Raw genomic sequence first — 24797 nt, forward strand, 5'->3', positions numbered from 1 at the left:
ACAGATGATCAATAGACCAAAAAAGCTTTCAATTTTGGACATATTTTACTGATCACATTATTTGAATTTTGATTTTATTGATTTACTGAAAGTAGAACTTATACTAGCAACTGCCTCTCACATAAGCCAAAGGATATTGATTATTTTTAACTAGTTATAATGTCAAGTAACATAGAGAAAATGACATAAACTTGTATAACTGCAAAAGAGTGTCACGTTTTTCCTTAAAACCCACTTATTATCTCCAGAAGTTTCTAATTGCTGATGATCTAGCATATATAACAGAAAATAAACTCATACACAAAAAAAAAGGAAAAGAAATTTAAGAAAATGATTGCTGTGTTTTAAGGGCATATTCCAGGATGCAGAATGTGCAGGTATTATTTATATCATGCTTTATATATTACTTAAAGAAATACATACAAGGAATAAGCAAAGGACAAAAAAGTTTTGAAAAGTAGTTCAATGGTTGCAATTCGTTTTCTTTAAATAAAATATTCCAATGCTGAAGAAATGCTTGATTTGGGATGAAGAGATAAGGGACTTGTGATGGTCCATATTCTCTGCACTGAGTACTGTGGACCATGCAGCCAGCTGGTTTGGAAATGTAAAACTCTAGATGTCTACACAATCCACCCTATACAGTCAACCCATCTCTAAATTCACTATTCTAAATAAATGCATGGAACTTCATCTGCACTGAAACACAATGCTGAATATGGAAGCTTTGCAAGGTCATTGGAGGGACAAGGTCATTGGAAGAGCTGTGTGTGGAGTTTGAAGGGTCTATGCACAGCTCCCACTCAAGGTGCAAGACTCACATGGGCTTGAATACAGTTTGCTCATACCTGTGAAACACCAAGAAACTCCATCTCACATAGTGAGGACCTACTCATGAAAAAGGACAATAATCAGTAGAGATCAAGTCCAGAGACAAAATGACATCATGAACCAATAGCCCCAAGGGAAGGACAGACATAACTGGCAAACAAGATGGTCCCAGGGATGCAAAACTAGCTGCATGCACAATTACATCTCTAGTTTGGTTTCCTTCCTCATGGGAATGTAATTGCTCAGAGAATGCAGCAACAAGGAAAGAAATAATTTAACGAGCACTCATGAGAATTCACCCTCTGAGATCCTGAAAATAGCAAATATGCTCCTTGATCCTCTCATATAGCTCAGCTCTGCCAGGAATGAGTGGCTTCACCTGGGCCTTGAAGACCACTCATGTCTGACACAACCTCCTGCCCTTCATCAGAGCTGAGCTGACCCTCATCACCCAGGGAAGAAAGAGCAAGAGCTCACCACCCCTGGGGCTGCTGGTGTGGAAGCAGGTAGGAGGCAGCATGGTGCTCACAGGACACTGCAGTGAGTGCCCTCACTTAGAGCAGTCCATGCAGTCAGTTCCTGTGTCTCTCAACTTCTCTCCCTCTCAGCTCCTTCTGTTCTTACTTCCTCTTTTTTCTGGAGCCCAGGTCTTAAGATATCTAGTCTTCCTCCTAGCATTGTCCACCTCTTAGCTCCCAGCTCTCTCAAGTTCTTACCCTACCATGTTGGGTAATTTTGGAGCCACCACAAGTGCCGTGCCTCTCCTCTACCAAAAATACTTCTTTGTCTTTTATCTGTAACACTCTACTCATGTGTTCATTCATTCCCTCAAGGTGCCTTTTGGCTTGAGGATTTGGCTCACTGGATAAGCACACCAGGTTCTTCCCACAACACCAATAAAGAAGAAATAAATAAAATCAAAGCTCTTCTTATCTTTGACTAACCAAATTATTTTTGCACTCTAATTTTCTGCACACGATATTTTCTCCTTCAGGTGTTTTCAACGTATGCTTCTAATTACTGGGGTTTGGGGGTTTTTTTTCTTTTATTTATAACAAAAATCTTACTCAGAAAGTACTTTTACAAACAAAGATAATTTATATCCATGTATATATTTGAGTTGATTTTTTTCTGTATTTTGCAGTCAGCTGCTTTAGACTCCTGTTCCACATATATGTTTTATAAAATATTCTTCCATGAATTGATGTGCCTGCCTGGATCTAGGAAGCTCATGTGCCCAAGTGCAGGAGGAAGAACAGCCCAGAGCAGCCACCAGGACACTGGGGAAGGACTGACTGCCAGAGATGCAGCAAGCACTAGAGCCAGGACCTACAAACAGGCATGTGCATCAGAATCCCAAGAGGGCTTAACAACCAAGAAGGGGCTCCAGATCCAGAATGTGAGGCTCAGGTGGTCCTGTGGGCCTGAAGATGCACATTCCCAACAAGTTTCCAAGTGACACCCAGGTGGCTGTTCCAGGAACACCATATGAGAACCACTGACCTGGAGCCAGTTTGCCTGGAGTTAGAAATAGTAACTTCAACTTGTCAGCAAAAACACCCAATGATAAGAAAATATATAATTTCTGAGATCTGGAAGCTTCAGTAAAAGACATTGGGGGCATCCTGGGAATCCCTTCTGGGAGAGAAGACTGAGTTCCTATTCCCTCCTTCTTGAGAAACCCAGAAACTCCATGGAAAGAGGAAACCAAACAGGAACTGGAAACTTCATCCTCCTGGGATTCACAGATCACCGTGACCTGCAGTCCCTCCTCTTTGGCCTGTTTCTATCCATGTACCTGGTCACTGTGCTGGGGAACCTGCTCATCATCCTGGCCTTCCTCTCAGACTCCCACCTGCACACACCCATGTACTTCTTCCTCTCCAACCTGTCCCTGGCTGACATTGGATTCACCTCCACCACCGTCCCCAAGGCTCTGAGGAACATCCAGACGCAGAGCAGAGTCATCACCTTTGCAGGCTGCATCTCACAGATTTATTTTTTTGTTCTGTTTGGATGCCAGGACAATTTGCTCCTGGCAGTGATGGCCTATGACCGCTTTGTGGCCATCTGTCACCCCCTGCACTACATGGCCATCATGAACTCACGACTCTGTCAGCTCATGGCTATCGGGTCCTGGTTGATCAGTGTCCTGGGTGCCCTTCCAGAGACAATGACCATCTTGAAGCAGTCATTCTGCACAAACAGAGAAATCCCTCACTTTTTCTGTGATCTTACTGAAGTTTTGAAGCTCACCTGCTCTGACACCCTCATCAATAACATAGTGGTGTACTCTGTGGCCATCATCCTGGGTGTTTTCCCTCTCACTGGCATCCTCTTCTCCTATTCTCAAATATTCTTCTCCATCCTGAGGATCTCATCAGACAGAGGCAAGTACAAAGCCTTTTCCACCTGTGGGTCTCACCTATTGGTGGTCACCTTGTTCTATAGCACTGGCCTTTCAGTCTATCTCAGTTCTGTAGCCACACTGCCTTCAAGGATAAGTGTGATGGCCTCAGTGATGTACACCATGGTCACCCCCATGCTGAACCCTTTCATCTACAGTCTGAGGAACAGGGACATCAAGGTGGCCCTGGGCAGAGTCCTCAGCAAGATGGTGCCTCTCAGGGAAAGGGTGGATGCAAGTCTCTCGTGAGTCACAATGTGCATGATACTGGAGACCATAGAGCTTCCCCTCTCCATCCAACACTGTGGCTAGCTCTGTTTGGTGTATTTTAAGACATTCATTCTTTGCATCTTCTTAGGACTCATTCACACCTAAGGACTGTTCATAATGCACATATTCGATCACCTGTACACTCTCTTACCAGTCATTGTAATTTTGTATGAAAACAACTAGTCTTTTTCATTTGCAATTACTTACACTGAGGTATGGGCATTTGTATTTTTATTGATACATGATACTGGCATATGTTGATGGAGCACAGTGTGATATCTCCATGTATGAGTGAAACATACACTGATTAAATCAAGGCAATTGGCATACACATCTCCTGAAACATTTATCATTTATTTTTACTGGGACACCTCTCATTCCTCTCTTCTAGTTTCTAGAATTTAAAATTCAATTGGTATGAAATATTCTCCTCGAAGGTGCTGTAGAACTTTAGAAACCATTTTATTCATGAACTGGACTGACACCCTCTACCCAACCTCCCTCTCACCCCACCTGACTTCTAGGGACCACTGTTAGTACAACAACTGTCAACTTCTATGACATAAACATCATCTCCTTCCTCACATGTAATAGAACCTGCAGCCCTTTCTTTCTGGTCTTTTGGACTGCTATATATCCTCAAAATGATGGGATTCTACCTCCAGTATTGAGTTACTTCTGTCTTCAAAACTCATTTACAGGAATATTTTCTAAGAGGGTGAGAATAAATTAACCCCATCATATGGCATTATTGTGCTTCCCATCACACCAATACTATTGAATTTTTTTTTTAGTTGTCCTCTCTAAGATTCCTCGCATTTCAGAAATGCCTTTTCAAACTTTTGCAACCACAATGCCTCATCCAGTTTTTGGAAAATACATTTTTCCCAGTGAATATTTGTCAAATGTAGTGAATATTAGTTGGGCAGATGGTTAAAAGTAAAATAGAATATGAAACAGAAAATGCAAAGTTTAAATTGAATAAAAGATTTTGAGCTGGAGAAGAAATTCGGAGTAATTTATGCTGATATTAATAACAACGACCCTCAGTAGGTGCCAGCACTATTTCCGTGATTTATACACATTACATCACTACGTTTCTCAGTATCTCTTTTATGTGTTGTTTTAGTCCATTTGCATTACTATAACAAGGTGTCAGAGACTGAGTATGTTATAAAGAAGACTATCTCACAGTTTGGAGGCTATCAAGTCCAATTATCATGACTCCAGCTCTGGTGAGGGAGACTCTGACTTCATCCCATCCAGGTAAATGGGTCTGTGCCAGGAGAACTCACAATAGAGAGAGATCACGTGGAAAGACAGGAAGTCAGAGAGATCGGAAAGGGACAATTCCTGTTCTTTTCTCCCAACCATGTACACAAGCTAAGATTCGTATGGTGTCACCAAGTAATGCAACTTATGTGTTGTTGCTGAGGGACCAAAATGTTGTTATGTAGGGCACAACTTTATTCTAATTTCACTTCCTGATTTAGTCAGCTTGTCCTTGTTCTGACCAAAAGTACTGACAAGAAGATTCGGAGAAGGAAAAGTTTATTTTGGCTCTCAGTTTCAGAGGTTCAGTCCTTAGTCAGTTGACAACACAGCTCTCTGAGCCTGAGATGAGGCACAACATAATGCTGGAAGGGCAAACAGGAGAAAAGCAGCCCAGGGCAGGACAACCAGGAAGCAGAGAGCTCCACTCCCAGGTGCAAAGTATAAACCCAAATCATGGCCCTCATGACCTAGCTGCTCCAGTCACACCCCACCTGCCTACAGTTATACCCAGTTGATCCATTTTAAGGGGATTAATCCACCCATTAGGTTACAGCTCTGTGACCTACTCACTTCAGCTCTTAACATTCCTGCCTGGTCCCACACCTGAGGGTGGGAAACACCATATATCCAAACCGCAGCACTGCCTTGGATCCGTAGTGAAGATGAGCACCTTTTCATGGTTTTGAGTTATTCTGCATTCTTGCTTTACTCAAGTGCAGCCAGCATGGTGGCACAAATTCAGGTGACAGATGATGGCTCTACAGAAACATACAGAACGTCAGGAGCTCCTGCATTTATTCTTTCTGTAATTTTGGCTCACCTCCTTGGATCATATGGCATAATATGTATTTTTACTCTAATTGACTAAACAGTGTACATATCTACAAGTTCATGTTTTATAATGCCCAACATGTTCTAAATACATTCCCTAGGATTCCATTTTTTTCTTTCCTGTTTTCTTGACCTACACTTATAATTGAATTCATCAGTTATGTTCTCAGTTCTACTTATTTCCTTTTCTTCCTTCTGAGTATATGCTCAGAGACAGGGTGATACTGTCATCGAGAGCCCAGTACAACTGAATATTTTTCCTACAACTTCCTTATTTTGGCATTGAGGCAATTATTTATTTATTTATTTATTTATTTATTTATTTATTTTTGCGGTGCTGGGGATTGAACCCAGGGCCTTGTGCATGGAAGGCAAGCACTCTACCAACTGAGCTATATCCCCAGCCCTAATTTACTTTTTTGATCCAATTAATTTAAAAAATCTGAGCAACATTTATTTCAAAATCTTTTTCTTCTACACCAATTTCACCAATTTTTTTAACACTAGTATATCTTTTAGTTTTGTTGGTTTTGTATTTTCATATTTTACTGAATTGAAATATTTAAAGAAAAGACCAATTCACAGTGACTAGATAAATACAGATATATACATAATTTCATAATAAGATGGAAAATGGTCCATTGTGCTCCTTTACTAGAAAATTATCTTGCCCCATTGTTCACGGTGAAAAGCACACCTGAGCTGCCATTCCAACATGCCTTCTCATCTCGGCTTCATAGACACCATGAGTTGGCCAGGGGTTTTGGTTTACCAGCTTAAAACAAGAACATGGGGATTGCCAGGTATGGTCATTTCCCCTTGCTGCTGGAACATATTACAACTTGATAAATTAAGGGAGCACCAATAAATTTTTTTCCTATTCCAAATACTGGATTTACAAAACGGGTATCACACTGGGATAAAATCAAGGTGTCTTACAGGGCTGTGTTCCTTCAGGAGAATCTGTGGAGTTGTTATGGTTTGGATATGGAATATCCCCAAAAGCATATGTGCTGGAAGCAGGATCCCCAGTGCAATAAGTTTCAGAGATCCAGCTTTTAATAAGCAACTGGATCCAGGATCTCTGACCTCATCACTGACATTATGGTTTAGCTATGAGGTAACCCCCCAAAAGCTCACATGTGAGAAAAGGAAGGAAGATTAGAGGTGAAATGATTGGGTTGTGACAGTTTGAACCTACTCAGTGCATGATCCTACTGTGGGGACTGACCAGGTGGTATATGTAGGCAGGTAGGGTATGTTGGATGAGTCATTGGGAGGTGTGCCTTTGGGGCACATATTTTGCTCTTAGAGAGCAGGGCTTTCTCTTTGCTTCCAAGTGCCACATCCGGAGTCACGTTGCTCTACCACACTGTTCTGCATTGGTATTCCACCACACTGTGGGCCCAAGGCAATGGAGCTGCTGTCTATGAACTGAAACCTCTGGAACTGTGCGCCCCAGGAAAAAGTTGTCCTCCTCTAAAATTGTTCCTGTCACATCTTTTGCACAAAGCAGCAAAAAAAAAAAAAAAAAAAAAAAAACTAACTAAAACAGTGCATGAATCCATGATGCATTAATTCATTGGCGCCTGAATGAGCTACTTGGAAGTAGACATAGATAGAGGAAGTAGGACACTGGGGTGTCACCTGGTGTGTTCACCCTCTCCCTGTCCCCTTTCATGCTCCCTCTCCCTCTCTGCTTCCCAGCTACTATGTGCTAGGTAGCTTTCCTATGCCACACCCTTCCACCATGTCTCTCCCTGGAGGAGCTAGCGATGAACTAAATCCTCTGAACCATGGTGTTAGGTTTGAACATATTCCTCATGGCACTGACCTGGCTCACAGTCTGACTCATGGTGACACTGAACAGATGTCAGATGAGGGGGGCATGGGTAGTCGCCATGGAACTGAGACCTGAAACATAGGCATATATGGAGGGCATACAGCTCTGGAATCCAGGAGAGTAATGGTGTTGGTGCAGAATACAGCCACCTCCACTGACACAGGGTAACAGTGTGTCAGATGAGGATGTGGCGAGGTAGCCAATGATCCAGGTCTGGAGGACCCAGGCCTCCACTGACTTACAGATGCTTTGGGATCCCTCAGGGAAGAGCTTTCTGCAGCAACTGACCCACTGTCCAGCATATAGTCACATGCACTGAGACATCAACTCTGGATATGAGAATGCTAATGAACTCACCATGACAAGAGTCCAGTACCTGAATATGCTCATGCCAAGTTCAGTCATAGGGCAGGATCAGGCATCCTAATGGGCAGCAGCAACAGCATGGAGTTTGGGACTCTGGCAGGGTGTGGGAAGACATGGCATCTTTTCCAAAGTGAATCCACATCAGTAGTTCCCTAGGGGAAGAGAACATCGTAGCCACATCTCCTTCTCTAGAGTTTCCCAGGGGAAATAGTCATGGGTGATGTCATGGGCAGTAGGTGCTCGTGTCCTCTGTGGGGCAGGCTGCTAGCTATCATCATGGGTCCTACTACATGGGTAAAACCAATAGCCTCTACTTTTCTTCTTGGTTCATAGCCATCTCCTCGCATTTCCATCATCCTTTCTAAGTAAACACTGTCCTTTTGTCACCCACCATGTGGCTCCCAATTCTTAATGGGCTCTTGGCTCTGCCATGGGCTTTCCTGCTTTGTAGATTATAGTCTCTGCCTGACTTAGGTGAGTTGGTGAAGGTGGGGGTCTCCTGCTACACCACCTTGATGATGTCATGCCTGAAAGGTACTCACAAAATAAACGGCTGTTCAGTGATTCCTCCACTCAAAAACCATCATCAATAACAATTACAGTCACACCCTCCCAGTCACCTAGGAGTCTAGCTGAGAAGTCCTGCCTCCCACTCTGATTCACATCCAAATTCTTTAACCCAAATCATGTGCACACATGACCTTAAGTCCTTACACATCTGTTAAGGTGGAAACACAGACTTGGCCCTGTGATCTACAACATCGGAATGGAGAAGGGGGACTATGTGCCACAATACTCAGGACATTGCTAAAGTGAGCACATATGAGTTCTCCCTAGGGCCACCATTCCTGATACATGGACAATAAAAAGACTTGGCCACATTGTTCCCAAACATGGTCACTGAAGATTGCACTCTCTGAAGTTCTATCATGATTTTCTTTCTTTGAATTCAACATTAGAATTCAATAGTCTGTATATTATAGCATGCCATTGTAGAGACTGGTGTCTCTGTACCAAGCGTGAGCAAGGGATGGCTTCATTCCTAGGAGGAGGACAATGGGAAGTGGATCCAGGAACACTGCATGGAACAAGTGTGTTGCAATCCTGGAACACATGGGCATTGGGATCCACATGGTAGGCCTTCCCTTCCTGAGAGAAGGTCTCACCTGTGGAAAATTGTATCCATACCATCTCAGTAGCCTCTGCTTTTCTTTGTTCCCTGCATCTGTTGGTGTCTTAAGTAGGTCAATATCGCCAGAAATCATTTCTATGTGAATATTATCCTCTTCTTTTCTTAACTTCACCACCATGATGTTGTTGCAGATGTTCCCTGGAATTTTATAGTGTGTAAAGAGTTGTCTCTACCTGATTTCAGGTGAGATGATGTAGCTAATATCACCTCCACCATCCTGATGATGTCATTCCTGAATGATCTTGAAAGAAGAAAAGTCTTTTCCGTGACTACATTCAAAACCCCAGGGTCACTTACAGTACAGGTCAGAGTTCCAGGAGCATGCGGGACTCTACCTAAGGCATTTGGCCTTCTTGTCTGATTATTTTCCTGCTTCTTTTCCCCAAGACAATTTTACAAATGAAAATAATGGAACATGTATCATTGTCTAAAGGTTAAAGTGGAACCACAGACTTTGTGCTATGATCTACCACATCCACAAGAGGAAAGGGAGAGTGTATTAATAACAAGTTAAAGGAAATGGTTAAAATAAGCAATACCTGTCCTCAAGGAACAATCATTCTGGGTACGTAGACCATGAAAACACTCAGTCACGTGGTTCTCAAACAGACATTGCTGCACATTGTCCTCAAAAATAATGTGATGCTCTTTGTTTGGCTCTAAGGAAGGATTTCCCAGGGCTGTTTCCTATTATACACCTTTTTAGAGACTGATGCCTACATGTCATAGGTGAGTGAGGAACGACACCCCTCCTGAGAGGAAGAGAATGGGAAATGAACTGGGAATAGAGCATGGACCAGGTAAGTGCTGCAAGTCTTGAACACCTGGGCACTGGGAGCCCCATGGGAAGACCTTCTGAAGACCTCACCTGATGCCTACTCCTTCATGCTAACACAAGGACATGAAGGGAATGCTCGATGTCCTCCTGTTCTGATTTTCTGGAACTGCTTCCTAATAATGCTTGATGTGAACTGTGAAAGGCAGTGCCCACTAAATGGTTAAATGTGGTCCTTACTCTCTGACTTGGAATACTGAAGACCCCACAGTGGACTTGTTGTGAGCTTGGAATTAAAGCTGTGGATTCATGCAGATGTCTACCTGCACAAGCTCCTCTCCCAACTTCTCTAACCAGCTAACCACACACCTGGAACGTTGTCTACACTGTGCTTTCAGTAGTGAGGACAGAAGCTATGACAAAGTGGGGGAGGGGGCTAGGAAGGGTTTGTGTGGCCTTGAAAACAGTATGTGCTCTTGTCTGTGATAACATGCTCTGAATCTCTTATTGCAGAAGTTCTCATTGGGAAAGACAATGATCCCTTGACATCAAGTCCTGGGAGAAATCAACACCATAAGCCAAGAGTCCCAGGGGAAGGAATGGGCATATCTGGAAAATAGATGGTCCCAGGGATGCAAAACAAGATGCATACACAATTACTTTTCAAGTTTGGTTTTCTCACTCATGGAAACTCAACTGAGTAACAATGCAACAATTAATTTAATGAGCATTCATGAGAATTCAACCTCTGAGGTCCTGGAAATAGTAAATATGCTCCATGATCCTCTCACCCACAGGTCAGCTCTGCAGGAATGAGTGGTTTCACCTGGACCTTGAAGAGCCCTCATACCTGACACTACCTGCTCCCTCCATCAGAGCTGAGATGACCCTCCTCACCCAGGAAAGGAAGAGCAGGAACACACATAATAATCCAGCATACTTATGAGTACATTGTGATAATTTGACAAACATAAATAAGATGTAACGATCAAATCTATAATTTTTCCACCTCCTTAAACATTTTATAATTGCTGGAGTTGGGAAACTTTGAACTCCTCAAGTTCTCTGTAAAATATATGATGAATTCTTGGATTATAGTCATCCATCAGAACTACATCTTCTCCACTTTTGAAACCAAGATGACTAATGGAGTTCTTGTTTAAAAAAAAGAATGATGCTCGGTAAATCTTTATAAAATGCAAAGAAAATCAGAGGAGTGGGTGGCTAAGTATCAAATATACTCTGGACAAAAATATACAGATTCATAAGGTTCATATTAGATTTTGAATAGAAAACAAATGAAAAGCTGTTGATATTGATATCAATAAGAACAACACTCAAGATGTGCCAGCAGCTACTTCAGTGTGTTATCCACGTCATCATATTACTTTTTCTAGTAACTCCTTTATGGGATGTATTAGCCCATTTTTCATGCTGTAACAAGGACCTGAGGCTGTGTACTCTGTGCAGCAGAGAGTATTATATAGGTCCCGGTTTAGGAAAATGAAAGTCCAAATAATATAGCACTACTTTTCAAGAGACTCTTTAGTCATATAGTATCATGGTAGAAGGAGTCATGGCCAAAGCACATGCACAAAGCAGAGGTCACGTGGAAAGATGAAAGCCACAGAGACTGGAGGGAAGTCTTGCTCGGTCATAGCAACCAGGGTGTCAGTAGAATTGCATTAATAACTTGTAGGGGAAACAACCCAATGACCTAACAGCCCTGCCCCACTGTCCACCTCTTAACCTCTCCACCCCTGGCCAACATCACCACACTGAGGACCAAGTTTCCAACCTAGGAAACTGAGGAAGACACACTTAAACCACACCCAAACCAGAGCATGCAATTGGGAACACTTTCTCCTCTGTTCACATAAGAAGGAAGGAGCTTACGGCAGCAAGGTCATTCACTCAAGGTCACAGATATGGTGATGAAACTAAACCCCAGGGCTGTATAAGTCAGGATTCTTGCACAAGTGTGGTCTTAGTTCTTTCAAGTCTAATCTTATAACAATAATAGTTAAAACTTAAGGAAGTGAGAGTTCTCTGACCTAAATTTCCACTTCCATAATTCCACTTAGTAGCTGTTTTTCAAACATCATGCTCTTAGCTGGTTCATGCCTGTAATCCCAGTGGTATGGAAGGCTTGACTGATGAGTGGCTACCACATGGGGCAACACCAACAGAACATCTGTATCATCACAGAAAGTTTCATCAGTCATTCACACACTAATTTTGCAATGTAAATACCTGCTCCTATAAGGGTTGAGAGAATTCAGGCAGGTGTGGCACCTGGGAGGGTACCTCTATATGGTGTCTATACAGCTCTGTCACCTGAGGCTGGAGTTGAGAAAGATGCAGGAACTCTCATCACCCAATGCTGTGGAAGGCCACATGGGCAGAGAGGGTTGATGGGCCTTCAGCATAGGTAGCTCTGAGCTCCTCCCATTCTCCTTTACTCCAATGGAAGGAGTTGAGCCTAAGGGGATCCTTCTTGACACTGATCTGGCTTGCAGACTGCCTCATGGTGACAGATGATGGGGACCTGGGTAATGTTCATGAAGGTGAGACCTGAGTCACAGGCATGCATGGAGGAGCACAGCTCTGGGATTCAGAGCAATACTGGCACTGGTACTTGGGGCAGGCACCTCCACTGAGACAGTGTAACAGTGTAGAAATGGAGGTGGTTTAGCAGCCCTTGATCCAGGACCAGAAGCCCAGGCCTTACAGAAGCTCTGGGATCCCTCAGGGAATAGCTCTCAGACAACTGACTCATAGCCCAGCAGATAGTCACCTTGGCTCTGAGCACCCACGTGCAAACTCCCTCCCCATGACAAGGTCCAGTGACTGAAATGTGGTGGTGTCCAGGTCAGCCACAGTGCTCTGGCAGGGTCAGGGAGGGGACCACTCCTTTACAAAGTGGCTCAGCAGCAGCCAGTTCTTGGGGCAGGAGAGCTGTGCTGCCTCATCTCCTCCTGGGCTCCCCAGTGGGAATGGTCACTGGTGAAGTCAGGGGCAGAGGTACTGGGGTCCTCTCTGCAGCAAGTTAATGATCACCATGTTTCCTCTTACATGGGTGAAACCAAAGCAATATCCTCTTCTTCTCTTCTTCTTTGTTCCTAGCCAACAGTGTCCTTTTGATCCACCATGAGGCTCCCATTTCTTAATGGGATCTTGGGTCCGCCTTGGGCTTTGTACCTGTCTAAGGCAGCTGGTGAAGGCGGGGCTCTCCTGTGACAACATCGTGATGATGTCATGCCTGAAAGTCATTCACAAAATAAAAGACTGTCCAGTGATTCCTTCACTCAAAAGGACAGGATCACTAACTATTGAAGGAACACCCTCCCCAGTCACCTGAGAGTCCACCTGAGGAGTCCCTGACTCACATCCTAATTCTTTAACACAAAACATGTTCACCCATGACAGTGATGGACCATAAGTCCTTGCACAGCTGCTGAGGTGGAGACACAGGCTCGGACCTGTGATGCAGTATGTCAGAAGACAGACTGTGTAACACAATACTCAAGACATTGTTAAAGTGAGCACATATGAGTTCTCCCTAGAGCAATTATTTCTCATCCATGGACAATGAAAACACTTGACTACATTGTTCCCAAACAGGGGTCACTGCACATTGCACTCTGCAAAGTTCTCCAATGATTTTATTTACAATCCCTATGGTAGGTCTTCCCTCTCAAAAGAAGATCTCATCCTGTTGCCTACTCCTTCATGCTAAACATTGTCACCCAAAAGGAATGCTTTCTGACCTCCTGCAATGATTTTCTAGAATTGTTTTTAAAATGTGTGTGAAATATGTCAAAATACACCCCACTGTCATGTATATCTAAAGACAACAAATAATAATGTGCATAAAAAATATTCCTCATTAACCAAAGGATTTGAACTCTCTGGTAGAAATTCTGTACCACTTAGTGAAATAGATATCCTTTAATGCATAAATGGAGGCACATATTCAATTGGTTAGAAATAAAAAAATCAGTAACCAAATTTATCCTTACATCCTATGTAAAGATGTAAGGATGGCATGTCAAAAATGATTAGTGCAAACGCACATACTATTCTAATATTGCTGTCATGATACTTATCATTTCATTATTCTTAAATTACACTGTTAAGAATCATATTGTCCCAGAGAACAAAGAACTAGGTTATCTAGGTCAAGTTCCATTGATACCTTTAATTATCTCTTGAGTGACCAGATCTTTGTTAAGATAAATAGATATATGATCAATAGGTCAAAGACGCTTTCAATTTTGGGCATAATATTTTACAGATCACAATTTCTGAATTTTGATTTTATTGATTTATTGAAAGAAGTTATAGTAGTAATTGCATATCACATAAGCAAAAGGAAATGATTCTTTTTAAGTAGTTATAACATCAAGTAATCATATAGAGAATGACGTAAACTTGTATAAAATCAAAAGAGTATCATGTTTCTCCTTAAAAGACCCTGGTTGTCTCCACAAGTTTCTACTCACTGATGATCTAGCATACATTAAAGAAAATAAACTGAGGGACTGCAATTGTAGGTCAGTGGTAGAGCCCTTGCCTCACATGTGTGAGGAACTGGGTTCAATTCTCAGCACTGCATATAAATAAATAAAATAAAATTCCACTGACAATTTAAAAATATTTTTAAAAAAGAAAAGAAAATGGTACACTAAAAAAAAAAGAGAAAACAAATATAAGAAAATTATTATTATATTTTAAGTGCATATTCCAGGACACAGCATTGTATGGATAATATTTATATCATGTATTATATATGATTTAAAAACATGCATAAATGGAATAAGCAAAAGACAAAAATATTTTTTAAATTAGTTCAGTGTTTGCAGTTGGGTTTTTCTAAATAAAATACTCCAATGTTGAAAAATGCTTGATTTAGGATATAGAGAAAAGTGTCTTGTAAATTGTTAAAGATGGTCCATATTCCCTGTGCTGAGTACTGAGGTCCAGGTAGCAGCTTGTTTGCAAATGTAAAGCTCTAGATGTCTATAGACTCCTTCCTGTACATGCAACCCCCTCTCATACACTTCCCTAAAGAAATGCATGGAACTTGCAATGGTGAACGTGGAAGCTTTGCAAGGTCATTGGAAGAGCTGCAGGTAGAGTTGGATGTGGTCCCACACAGCTCCCACTCAAGCTATAAGACTCACATGGGCTTGGATACTGCCTGCTCAGGCCTGGGAGAGACCAGGAAACCCAATCTCACATAGTGAGGAAATACTCATGAAAAAGGACAATAATCATTAAAGTTCAGAGACAAAATGACATCATGAGCCAACAGCCCCAGGGGAAAGACAGACATAACTGGCAAACAAGATGGTCCCAGGGATGCAAAACTAGCTGCATGCACAATTACCTTTCTAGTTTGGTTTCCTCGCTCATGGGAATGTAATTGCTCAGAGAATACAGCAACAAGGAAAGAAATAATTTAATGAGCACTCATGAGAATTCACCCTCTGAGATCCTGGAAATAGCAAATATGCTCCTTGATCCTCTGAAACAGCTCAACTCTGCCAGGAATGAGTAGCTTCACCTGGGCCTTGAAGACCACTCATGCCTGATGCCACCTCCTGCTCTTCATCAGAGCTGAGCTGACCCTCATCACCCTGGGAAGGAAGAGTTGGAGCTCACCAGCCCTGTGGCTGCTGATGGGCAAGAAGGTAGGAGGCAGCACAGTGCTCACAGGATGAGCCTTGTTGGCCCAGTGGGGACACTGCAGAGAGGAGGGCCTTCACATAGAGCACTCTGTGAAGTCCGCTCCTGTGTCTCTCCCTCTCAGCTTCTTCTCTATTTCCTTCCTCTTCTTCTGGAGCCCAGTTCTGAGGATCTCTCACCTTCCTCCTGAATTTGTCCACCTCTTTGCTCCCAGCCCTCTCAAGTATTTCCCCAGCTGTGTTGGGCACTTTGTGGAACCACCACGAGTGGCTTGATCTCCTCTACCAAAGATGCTTCTTTGTCTTTTTTCTATACCACTCTACTCATGTGTTCATTCATTCCCCAAGTTGCCTCCCTTTGGGATGGGCATGTGGTTCAGTGGTTAGGTACCCAGGTTTTATCCACAGTACCAATAAATAATAAATAAATAAAGTCAAAGCTCTCATTGTTGATTAACCAAAGAGATTATTTTTGCACTCTAATTTTCTGCACATCATATTTTCTCCTTTAGGTTTTTTCAAGCTATACTTCTAATTACTAGGTTTTTTTCTTTTATTTACACCAAAAACATTTATTCACAGAGGGCTTCTACTTATTTATATCCATCTATAAATGGGTGTTGCTTTGATTGTGTATTTTGCTGTCAGCTGCTTTAGACTCCAGTGCCACATAGAATGTTTGAAATTTATTTCAGAACATGATGTTGGACTTTAGATTTTTTTGAAATACTTACTGAATTATTACACACTTATTATTACCCTTAAAAATCCCCTCTGAAGTATCTAAGCGTGAATAATTCACGTTCACAAGAATAAACAGAACATATTCAATGTGAACAATCTAGAAAGAGAATGAACATCACACTAAAGGCCAACACCCTGGGGTTATTTCCTTGAAAGAAAGGAAGGAATTAAGAAAATTCCCTATCTTAAAAAGATCTGGAATTTCAAGATACTACAGTGAGGGCAAAAGAGTTATGTTATAAATTTAAATTGTATGATCAAATTGGACTCTTAGAAGAAATCACAGCATTCGTGAGAAAATCTAGAAATGTTCCATGACACCTCATCAAACTTAAAAATCAAAAGCTTTCTGACTATAACTGCAATAGTGGAGGTATATCATTAGGACAATCATTCTTAACAGCATTAAACCTAAAACACAGCAAATGTTACTAACAAGAAAAGAAGGTAATTTACATTTTATTGAGAAGAAAACTTCAGGAAAGGTTACCCAAAAAGGGACTGAAAAGTCTAGAGGGAAATTCCACCCCTGGAATGAGAATAGGAACATTGTAATGATATCAGCTACTCCAAATTAATTCAAATTTTAAGGGATCTCTTATCACCTTCCTTTATTGCTTCCAAAGGTGCTTATTTTAAAATTCAATCATGAAAATAAACTGGTAACAGGAGCAAACTTAGCAAGAAAGAATACTGGCTAAAATTTCCATTCATATTTTAAGTATACAATCAATCTGGATTTGAGAGAGTGACAAATGACCATATTTAATCAGTTATTTATATACATATGACACAGGAAATACCTGAATTTTTAAGGTTTACAGAGGTCATTTATGAGGTATCCTCAGAAGAGAAAATGTAAAATGAAAATACATTCAAAATATATTTGTCAAAAAGAAATCTTAGAAAAAATATAAGTTGCCAAAATGGGCAAGGTCAAAAGAGTTCATTTCCATGAACTGAAATATTTTAATGTGGTGTCAGATGATGAAAAATGTGCATAAGATTCACTTTTATATTTAGAAACCCTGGAATTGAGATTCAAGATGGCGGACTAGAGGGTGGCTGCGTTTCGTGTTGCTCCAGGACTCAGGACTCAAGAAGAGGAGATATAGAGAGACTTGGGACCAACTCAAAGCAGCCGGGGGAGTGTCTCCCATTGGGCAGGCATCCCAGACGGGGCGGTAGCCCGGAAAACAGAGAACTTTATGAAGTAGAGCTGCCGGCGAGAAGCCCCTCCCCCCGCTGGAGCAGTGAACGCGGACAACTGGGAGCACCGTAAAGGAGGCCGCTCGGCACAGTGCTTGGACTGGGCGCAACCCACCCGGGCTCTGGGAGGCTGCCCAAAGGAGAAGGTGCTTGGTGAGCTGTTTGGACTGAAAGCGACCACCCCTGACACAGGGGGCTGCCCAGAGGAGAAGGAGAAATACGGGCTCGGCACGTCACTTGGAATTGGAGCAGCTGCGCCAGGGCTCCGGGAGGCTATCCGGAGGAGCAGCGTGGACTCAGGACTCAAGAAGAGGAGATATTGAGAGACTTGGGACCAACTCAAAGCAGCCGGGTGAGTGTCCCCCATTGGGCAGACGTCCCAGATGGGGCAGTAGTCCCCGAACGCAGGCAACTTTGTGAAGTAGAGCTGCCAGTGAGACGCCCCTCCCCCCGCTGGAGCAGTGAACGCGGACAACTGGGAGCATCGAAAAGGAGGCCGCTCGGCACAGCGCTAGGACTCGGCACAACCCACCCGGGCTCTGGGAGGCTGCCCAAAGGAAAAGGTGCTTGGTGAGCTGTTTGGACTGAAAGCGACCACCCCTGAACACAGGGGGCTGCCCAGAGGAGAAGGAGAAATACGGGCTCGGCACGTCACTTGGAATTGGAGCAGCTGCGCCAGGGCTCTGGGCGGCTATCCGGTGGAACAGCGTGGTAAGTGGTTTGGTCCCAGAGCATCCGCTCCTGAACACAGGGAGGTTGTCTGGAGAAGGAGGAGGAGCGCGGTGGGGTGCTTGGGCTCGAAGTGACTGCACCAGGGCTACGGGAGGCAGTCGGGACAAGAAGGTGCACAGTGAGTTCCTGGGACTCGTGACGCACCAGATCTCTGGGTGACTGCCTGGCGGAGAAGGAGGTGCGTGGTGGGTCACTTGGACTTAGAGCGACTGCAGGGAACACCAGGTGGCTGCCGGAGGAAAAGGCGTGTGGCGGGTCACTGGGACTCGAAGCGATTGTAAGGGGCTCCAGGTGCCTGCTCAGAGGAGGGGCTGCATGGCCAGGCGAAAAGTGCAGAGCAGGGTCCCAGGGCCTAGGCAGCTTCTTGGTGGAAGAGCCCCACAGACAAACTGAGGGGCGGAGCGAAGGCTCCAGGTCTGCAGGCAGCTTCTCTGAGGAGAGGCAGCCTAAGGAGATTCATCTGCGAAGGGCGAGGCTTCCAGGCCCAGGAGGTAGGTCCGGGTCCCTGGGAACATTGCAGAAGAAGGCTGCCCAGCCCAGGAGGTAGTTGTGAATTGATCGGAACCTCTGGGAGGGAAACCGACCAGCAAGACCTCCCCACTGGGTGACTCCTCCCTGTCGGGTGAGGTTCTCCCAAAAGGACTGTAAAATCAGAGACACAGACCCAAACTGGCCTTGCATCAGCCCACATCCTACTTCCCCTTTGGATGACCATTCATCAGCAAGTGAAGGTACCTCTGCCCACTAGCAGGGAATATACCCCACCGGAAGGCCACCTCCCCTAGGGAGTCAGCTTCCTTGTGGAGCCCCGCATTATCAACTTCCTCCAAGACTTCAGGCTACTGAAGGCTAAGAGGGGATATACTAGAAAGCTTCAGGGATATTATAAGACAATAGAGGAAATCTGCAATATCACAGCGGTCAACTGATACCTGAACAATATGAGAAAACAAGGAAAGAAAATGCTGCAAACAAATCTAGATGGTACATCAATGAAACCCAACGACAACATGGCAGAAGAAATGACAGAAAGGGAGTTCAGAATGTACATAATTAAAATGATCAGGGAAGCAAATGACGAGATGCAAGAGCAAATGCAGGCACTGAATGATCGCACCAATCGACAGTTAAAAGAGCAAATACAGGAAGCAAAAGATCATTTCAATAAAGAGTTAGAGATATTGAAAAAAAAACCAAACAGAAATCCTTGAAATGAAGGAAACAATAAACCAAATTAAGAACGCCATAGAAAGCATAACCAATAGAATAGAACACCTGGAAGACAGAACATCAGGTATTGAAGATAAAATATTTAACCTTGAAAACAAAGTTGAACAAACAGAGAAGATGGTAAGAAATCATGAACAGAATCTACAAGAACTATGGGATATCATGAAAAGGCCAAATTTAAGAATTATTGGGATTGAGGAAGGCTTAGAGAAACAGACCAAAGGAATGAACAATCTATTCAATGAAATACTATCAGGAAATTTCCCAAATCTGAAGAATGAAATGGAAGATCAAGTACAAGAGGCTTATAGGACTCCAAATATACAAAATTACAACAGACCCACACCAAGGCACATTATTATGAAAATACCTAACATACAAAATAAATACTGAATTTTAAAGGCCGCAAGAGAGAGGAATCAAATTACATTCAGAGGGAAACCAATACGGATATCAGCAGATTTTTCAATCCAGACCCTAAAAGCTAGAAGGGCCTGGAACAACATTTTTCAAGCCCTGAAAGAAAATGGATGCCAACCAAGAATCTTATACCCAGCAAAACTTACCTTCAAATTTGATGATGAAATAAAATCCTTCCATGATAAACAAAAGCTAAAAGAATTTACAAAAAGAAAGCCAGCATTACAGAACATTCTCAGCAAAATATTCCACGAGGAAGAGATGAAAAACAAAGAAACAAATCAGCAATGGGAGGAACTATCCTAAAGGAATTGTCAAATAAAGGAAGAACCAAGTCGTCTCAAAATAAATAAATAAATAAATAAAATGAACCAAATGACCTGGAATACTAATCATATCTCAATAATAACCCTGAATATTAATGGCCTGAACTCATCAATCAAAAGACATAGACTGGCAGATTGGATCAAAAAGAAAGATCCAACAATATGTTGCCTGCAAGAGACTCATCTCGTAGAAAGAGATACCCATAGACTAAAGGTGAAAGGATGGGGGAAAACATACCATGCACATGGACTCAGCAAAAAAGCTGGGGTATCCATCCTCATTTCAGATAATGTGGACTTCAAGTCAAAACTAGTCAGAAGGGATAAAGAAGAACATTACATACTGCTTAAGGGAACCATAAATCAGCAAGACATAACAATCATAAACATCTATGCCCCAAACAGTGGCTCATCCATGTATGTCAAACAAATCCTTCTCAATTTCAGAAACCAAATAGACCATAACACAATAATACTAGGTGATTTTAACACGCCTCTCTCACCACTGGACAGATCTTCCAAACAAAAATTGAACAAAGAAACCATAGATCTCAATAACACAATCAATAATTTAGACTTAACGGACATTTATAGAATATACCATCCAATCAAGAGCGAATACACTTTCTTCTCAGCAGCACATGGATCCTTCTCTAAAATAGACCATATATTATGCCACAAAGCTAATGTAAGCAAATACAAGAAGATAGAGACACTACCTTGTATTCTAGCAGATCATAATGGATTGAAGTTAGAAATAAATGAAAGAGTAAAAAACAGAAGCTACTCCAACACCTGGAGGTTAAACAATATGCTATTACATGATGAATGGATAACAGAAGATATTAGGAAGGAAATTAAAAAATTCTTAGAGGTAAATGAGAACAAAGAAACATCATATCAAAATCTTTGGGACACTATGAAAGCAGTACTTAGAGGAAAATTTATTTCATGGAGCGCATTCAATAAAAGAAGTAAAAATCAAAAATAAACAACCTAACACTACAGCTCAAAGCCCTAGAAAAAGAAGAACAGACCAACACCAAAAGTAGTAGAAGACAGGAAATAGTTAAACTCAGAGCTGAAATCAACGAAATTGAAACAAAAGAAACAATACAAAAAATTGACAAAATAAATAGTTGGTTCTTTGAAAAAATAAACAAAATTGATAAACCCTTAGCCACTCTAACAAAGAGAAGACGAGAGAAAACCCAAATCACTAAAATTCGGAATGAACAAGGAAATATCACAACAGACACGACTGAAATACAAAACATAATTAGAAGCTATTTTGAAAATCTATATTCCAACAAAATAGAAAATTTCGAAGACATCAACAGGTTTCTAGAGACATATGAATTGCCTAAATTGAACGAGGAGGACATACACAATTTAAATAGAACAATTTCAAGTTATGAAGTAGAAGAGGTCATCAAAAGCCTACCAACAAAGAAAAGTCCAGGACCAGATGGGTTCTCAGCCGAGTTCTACAAAACCTTTAAAGAAGAGCTCATTCCAATACTTCTCAAAGTATTCCATGAAATAGAAGAGGAGGGTCCCCTAGGAAACTGAGGAAGACACACTTAAACCACACCCAAACCAGAGCATGCAATTGGGGACACTTTCTCCTCTGTTCACATAAGACAGAAGGAGCTTACGGCAGCAAGGTCATTCACTCAAGGTCACAGATATGGTGATGAGACTAAACCCCAGGGCTGTATAAGTCAGGATTCTTGCTCAAGTGTGATCTTAGTTCTTTCAAGTCTAATCTTATAAGAGTTAAACCTTAAGGAAGTGCGAGTCCTCTGACCAAAATTTCCACTTCTATAATTCCACTTAGTAGCTATTTTTCAAATACGGTGTTCTTAGCTGGTTCATGCCTATAATCCCAGTGGCTTGGAAGGCTTGAGTGACAAGTGGCTACCACATTTGGCAACACCAACAGAACATCTGTATCATCACAGAAAATTTCATCAGTCATTCACACACTAATGTTGCAATGTAAATGCCTGCTCCTGTAGGGGTTGAGAGAATTCTAGCAGGTTCTGGCACCCGGAAGGGTACCTCTGTATGGTGTCTATACACGAGAGGCTGAAGTTGAGAAAATGTAGGGACTCTCATCACCCAATGCTGTGGAAGGCCACATGGGCAGAGAGGGTTGATGGGCCTTCAGCATAGGTAGCTCTGAGCTCCTCCCATTCTCCTTTACTCCAATGGAAGGAGTTGAGCCTAAGGGGATCCTTCTTGACACTGATCTGGCTTGCAGACTGCCTCATGGTGACAGATGATGGGGACCTGGGTAATGTTCATGAAGGTGAGACCTGAGTCACAGGCATGCATGGAGGAGCACAGCTCTGGGATTCAGAGCAATACTGGCACTGGTACTTGGGGCAGGCACCTCCACTGAGACAGTGTAACAGTGTAGAAATGGAGGTGGTTTAGCAGCCCTTGATCCAGGACCAGAAGCCCAGGCCTTACAGAAACTCTGGGATCCCTCAGGGAATAGCTCTCAGACAACTGACTCGTAGCCCAAATTGGTAATCCTCCCTCCTCAGTCTCCTGAGTCACTGGGATTGCAGGTGTGCACCACCACACATGGATTAGAATTGCTGCATTTGGCAAATCCATCTGGTGAAAGTGGTAGGACAGAGGACTGGAGTGAAGCAAATTATACTCCCTGCTTATATGATTATGCCAAAATGAAACCCAATATTACATGTGACTATAATGCACTAATAAACAGATAAAAATAGTAGAAGTGAAATGGAAGTGTGAACACTCACAGTGGTGCTTGATACTTCTAGCAGAAGAAGCACTAAAGGCCCACAAGATAGGACATGTAGAAATTACAGAGAAGTAGCATTATACACTAAAGAGTCCTCCACTCACTGATGCTCCTGCCTGGAGGTAGAGAGCTCACATGCCCACGTGCAGTAGGAAGAACAGCCCAGAGCAGCCACCAGGATGCTGGGGAGGACTGACTGCCAGAGATGCAGCAAGCACTAGAACCAGAACCTATAAACAGGCATGCGCATCAGAATCCCAAGAGGGCTTAACAACCAAGAGGGGGCTCCACACCCAGAATGTGAGGCTCAGGTGGTCCTGTGGTCCTGAAGATGCACATTCCCACCAAGTTTCCAGGTGACACCCAGGCGGCTGCTGCAGGAACACCATCTGATTACTACTGACCCAGAGCCAGTTTGCCTGGAGTTAAACATAGTAACTTCAAATTCTCACCAAAAACACACAAAGATAAGAAAAATATTTGAGTACTTGAGATCCAAGGTTTCAAAAAAAGATACTGGGGGCATCCTGGGAATGCCTTCTTGGAGTGAAGATTGAGTTCCTGTTCCCTCCTTCTTGAGAATCCCAGAAGCCACATGGAAAGAGGAAACCAAACAGGAGCTGGAAACTTCATCCTCCTGGGATTCTCAGATGATCCTGACCTGCAGTCCCTCCTCTTTGACCTGCTCCAGTCCATGTACCTGGTCACTGTGCTGGGGAACCTGCTCATCATCCTGGCCACCATCTCAGACTCCTACCTCCACAAGCCCATGTATTTCTTCCTCTCCAACTTGTCCCTGGCTGACATTGGTTTCACCTCCACCACCATCCCCAATGCTCTGAGGAACATCCAGACTCAGAGTAGAGTCATCACCTTAGCAGGCTGCATCTCACAGATTTATTTTTTTATTGTGTTTGGATGCCAGGACAATTTGCTCCTGACACTGATGGCCTATGACCATTTTGTGGCCATCTGTCACCCACTGCACTACATGGCCATCATGAACCCACGACTCTGTCTGATCATGACTTTGGGGTCCTGGTTGATCAGTGTACTGGGTGCCCTTCCAGAGACCATGACCATCTTGAGGCAGTCATTCTGCTCAAACATGGCGATACCTCATTTTTTCTGTGATCTTACTGAAGTTCTGAAACTCACCTGCTCTGACACTCTCATCAATAACATTGTGATGCACTCAGTGACAATTGTCCTGGGTGTTTTCCCTCTCACTGGCATCCTCCTCTCCTATTCTCAGATTTTCTCCTCCATCTTGAGGATCTCATCAGACAGAGGCAAGTACAAAGCCTTTTCCACCTGTGGGTCTCACCTCTTGGTGGTCTCCTTATTCTATGGCACTGGCCTTGCAACCAAACTCAGTTCTGTAGCCACACTGCCTTCAAGGATAAGTGTAATAGCCTCAGTGATGTACACCATGGTCACCCCCATGCTGAACCCTTTCTTCTACAGTCTGAGGAATAGGGACTTCAAGGTGGCCCTGGGGAGAGTCCTCAGCAAGATGGTGCCTCTCAGAGAGAGTATGGATGCATGTCTCCCATGAGTCACAGTTTGTGCCATACTGGAGAATAGAGAGCCTCACCCACTTCATCCAACACTGTGGCTACCTCTGCTTCATGTATTTTAAGATGCACTCTTTGCATCTTCCTTTGGGCTCATACCCTCCTAATGTCTGTTCATAATGCAACCTATTGGATCACCTGTACCCTATCTTAGCAGACATTGTACTTCTGTATAAATACAACTGGGCTTTTTCATTTGCAATTACTTACACTGAGGTATGGACATTTGTATTTTTATTGATACATGATACTGGCATACATTGATTGGGCAAAGTGTGATATGTCCATGCATGT

At 42.8% G+C, this 24797-nt stretch overlaps 3 protein-coding genes across 3 annotated transcripts in view; all 3 read left to right on the plus strand.

Annotated features, from left to right (window-relative positions):
• The window catches only part of LOC306645927 (olfactory receptor 7C2-like), a gene marked incomplete at its 5' end in the record, with an annotated part of 57107 nt that extends 53735 nt beyond the window's left edge, over positions 1 to 3372 (plus strand). The window contains one exon of the mRNA XM_079114103.1: positions 3337 to 3372. Coding sequence (XP_078970229.1) covers positions 3337 to 3341 — 5 coding nt within the window. The 3' untranslated portion in view covers positions 3342 to 3372. The remainder of the gene's footprint in view (positions 1 to 3336) is intronic.
• On the plus strand, positions 2525 to 3487 carry LOC306645910 (olfactory receptor 7C2-like; the record flags this gene model as incomplete). Its single annotated transcript, XM_079114092.1, has 1 exon — positions 2525 to 3487. The coding sequence occupies one exon, from the start codon at positions 2525 to 2527 to the stop codon at positions 3485 to 3487; it is 963 nt and encodes a 320-aa protein (XP_078970218.1).
• A 20034-nt stretch (positions 3488 to 23521) lies between these two features.
• On the plus strand, positions 23522 to 24484 carry LOC306647118 (olfactory receptor 7C2-like; the record flags this gene model as incomplete). The annotated part of the gene is made up of 1 exon (XM_079116136.1): positions 23522 to 24484. The coding sequence occupies one exon, from the start codon at positions 23522 to 23524 to the stop codon at positions 24482 to 24484; it is 963 nt and encodes a 320-aa protein (XP_078972262.1).
• Between the last annotated feature and the right edge of the window lie 313 nt (positions 24485 to 24797).

The sequence above is a fragment of the Sciurus vulgaris genome (genome assembly GCF_902686455.1).
Source record: "Sciurus vulgaris genome assembly, chromosome: 16".
Taxonomy (NCBI): domain Eukaryota; kingdom Metazoa; phylum Chordata; class Mammalia; order Rodentia; family Sciuridae; genus Sciurus; species Sciurus vulgaris.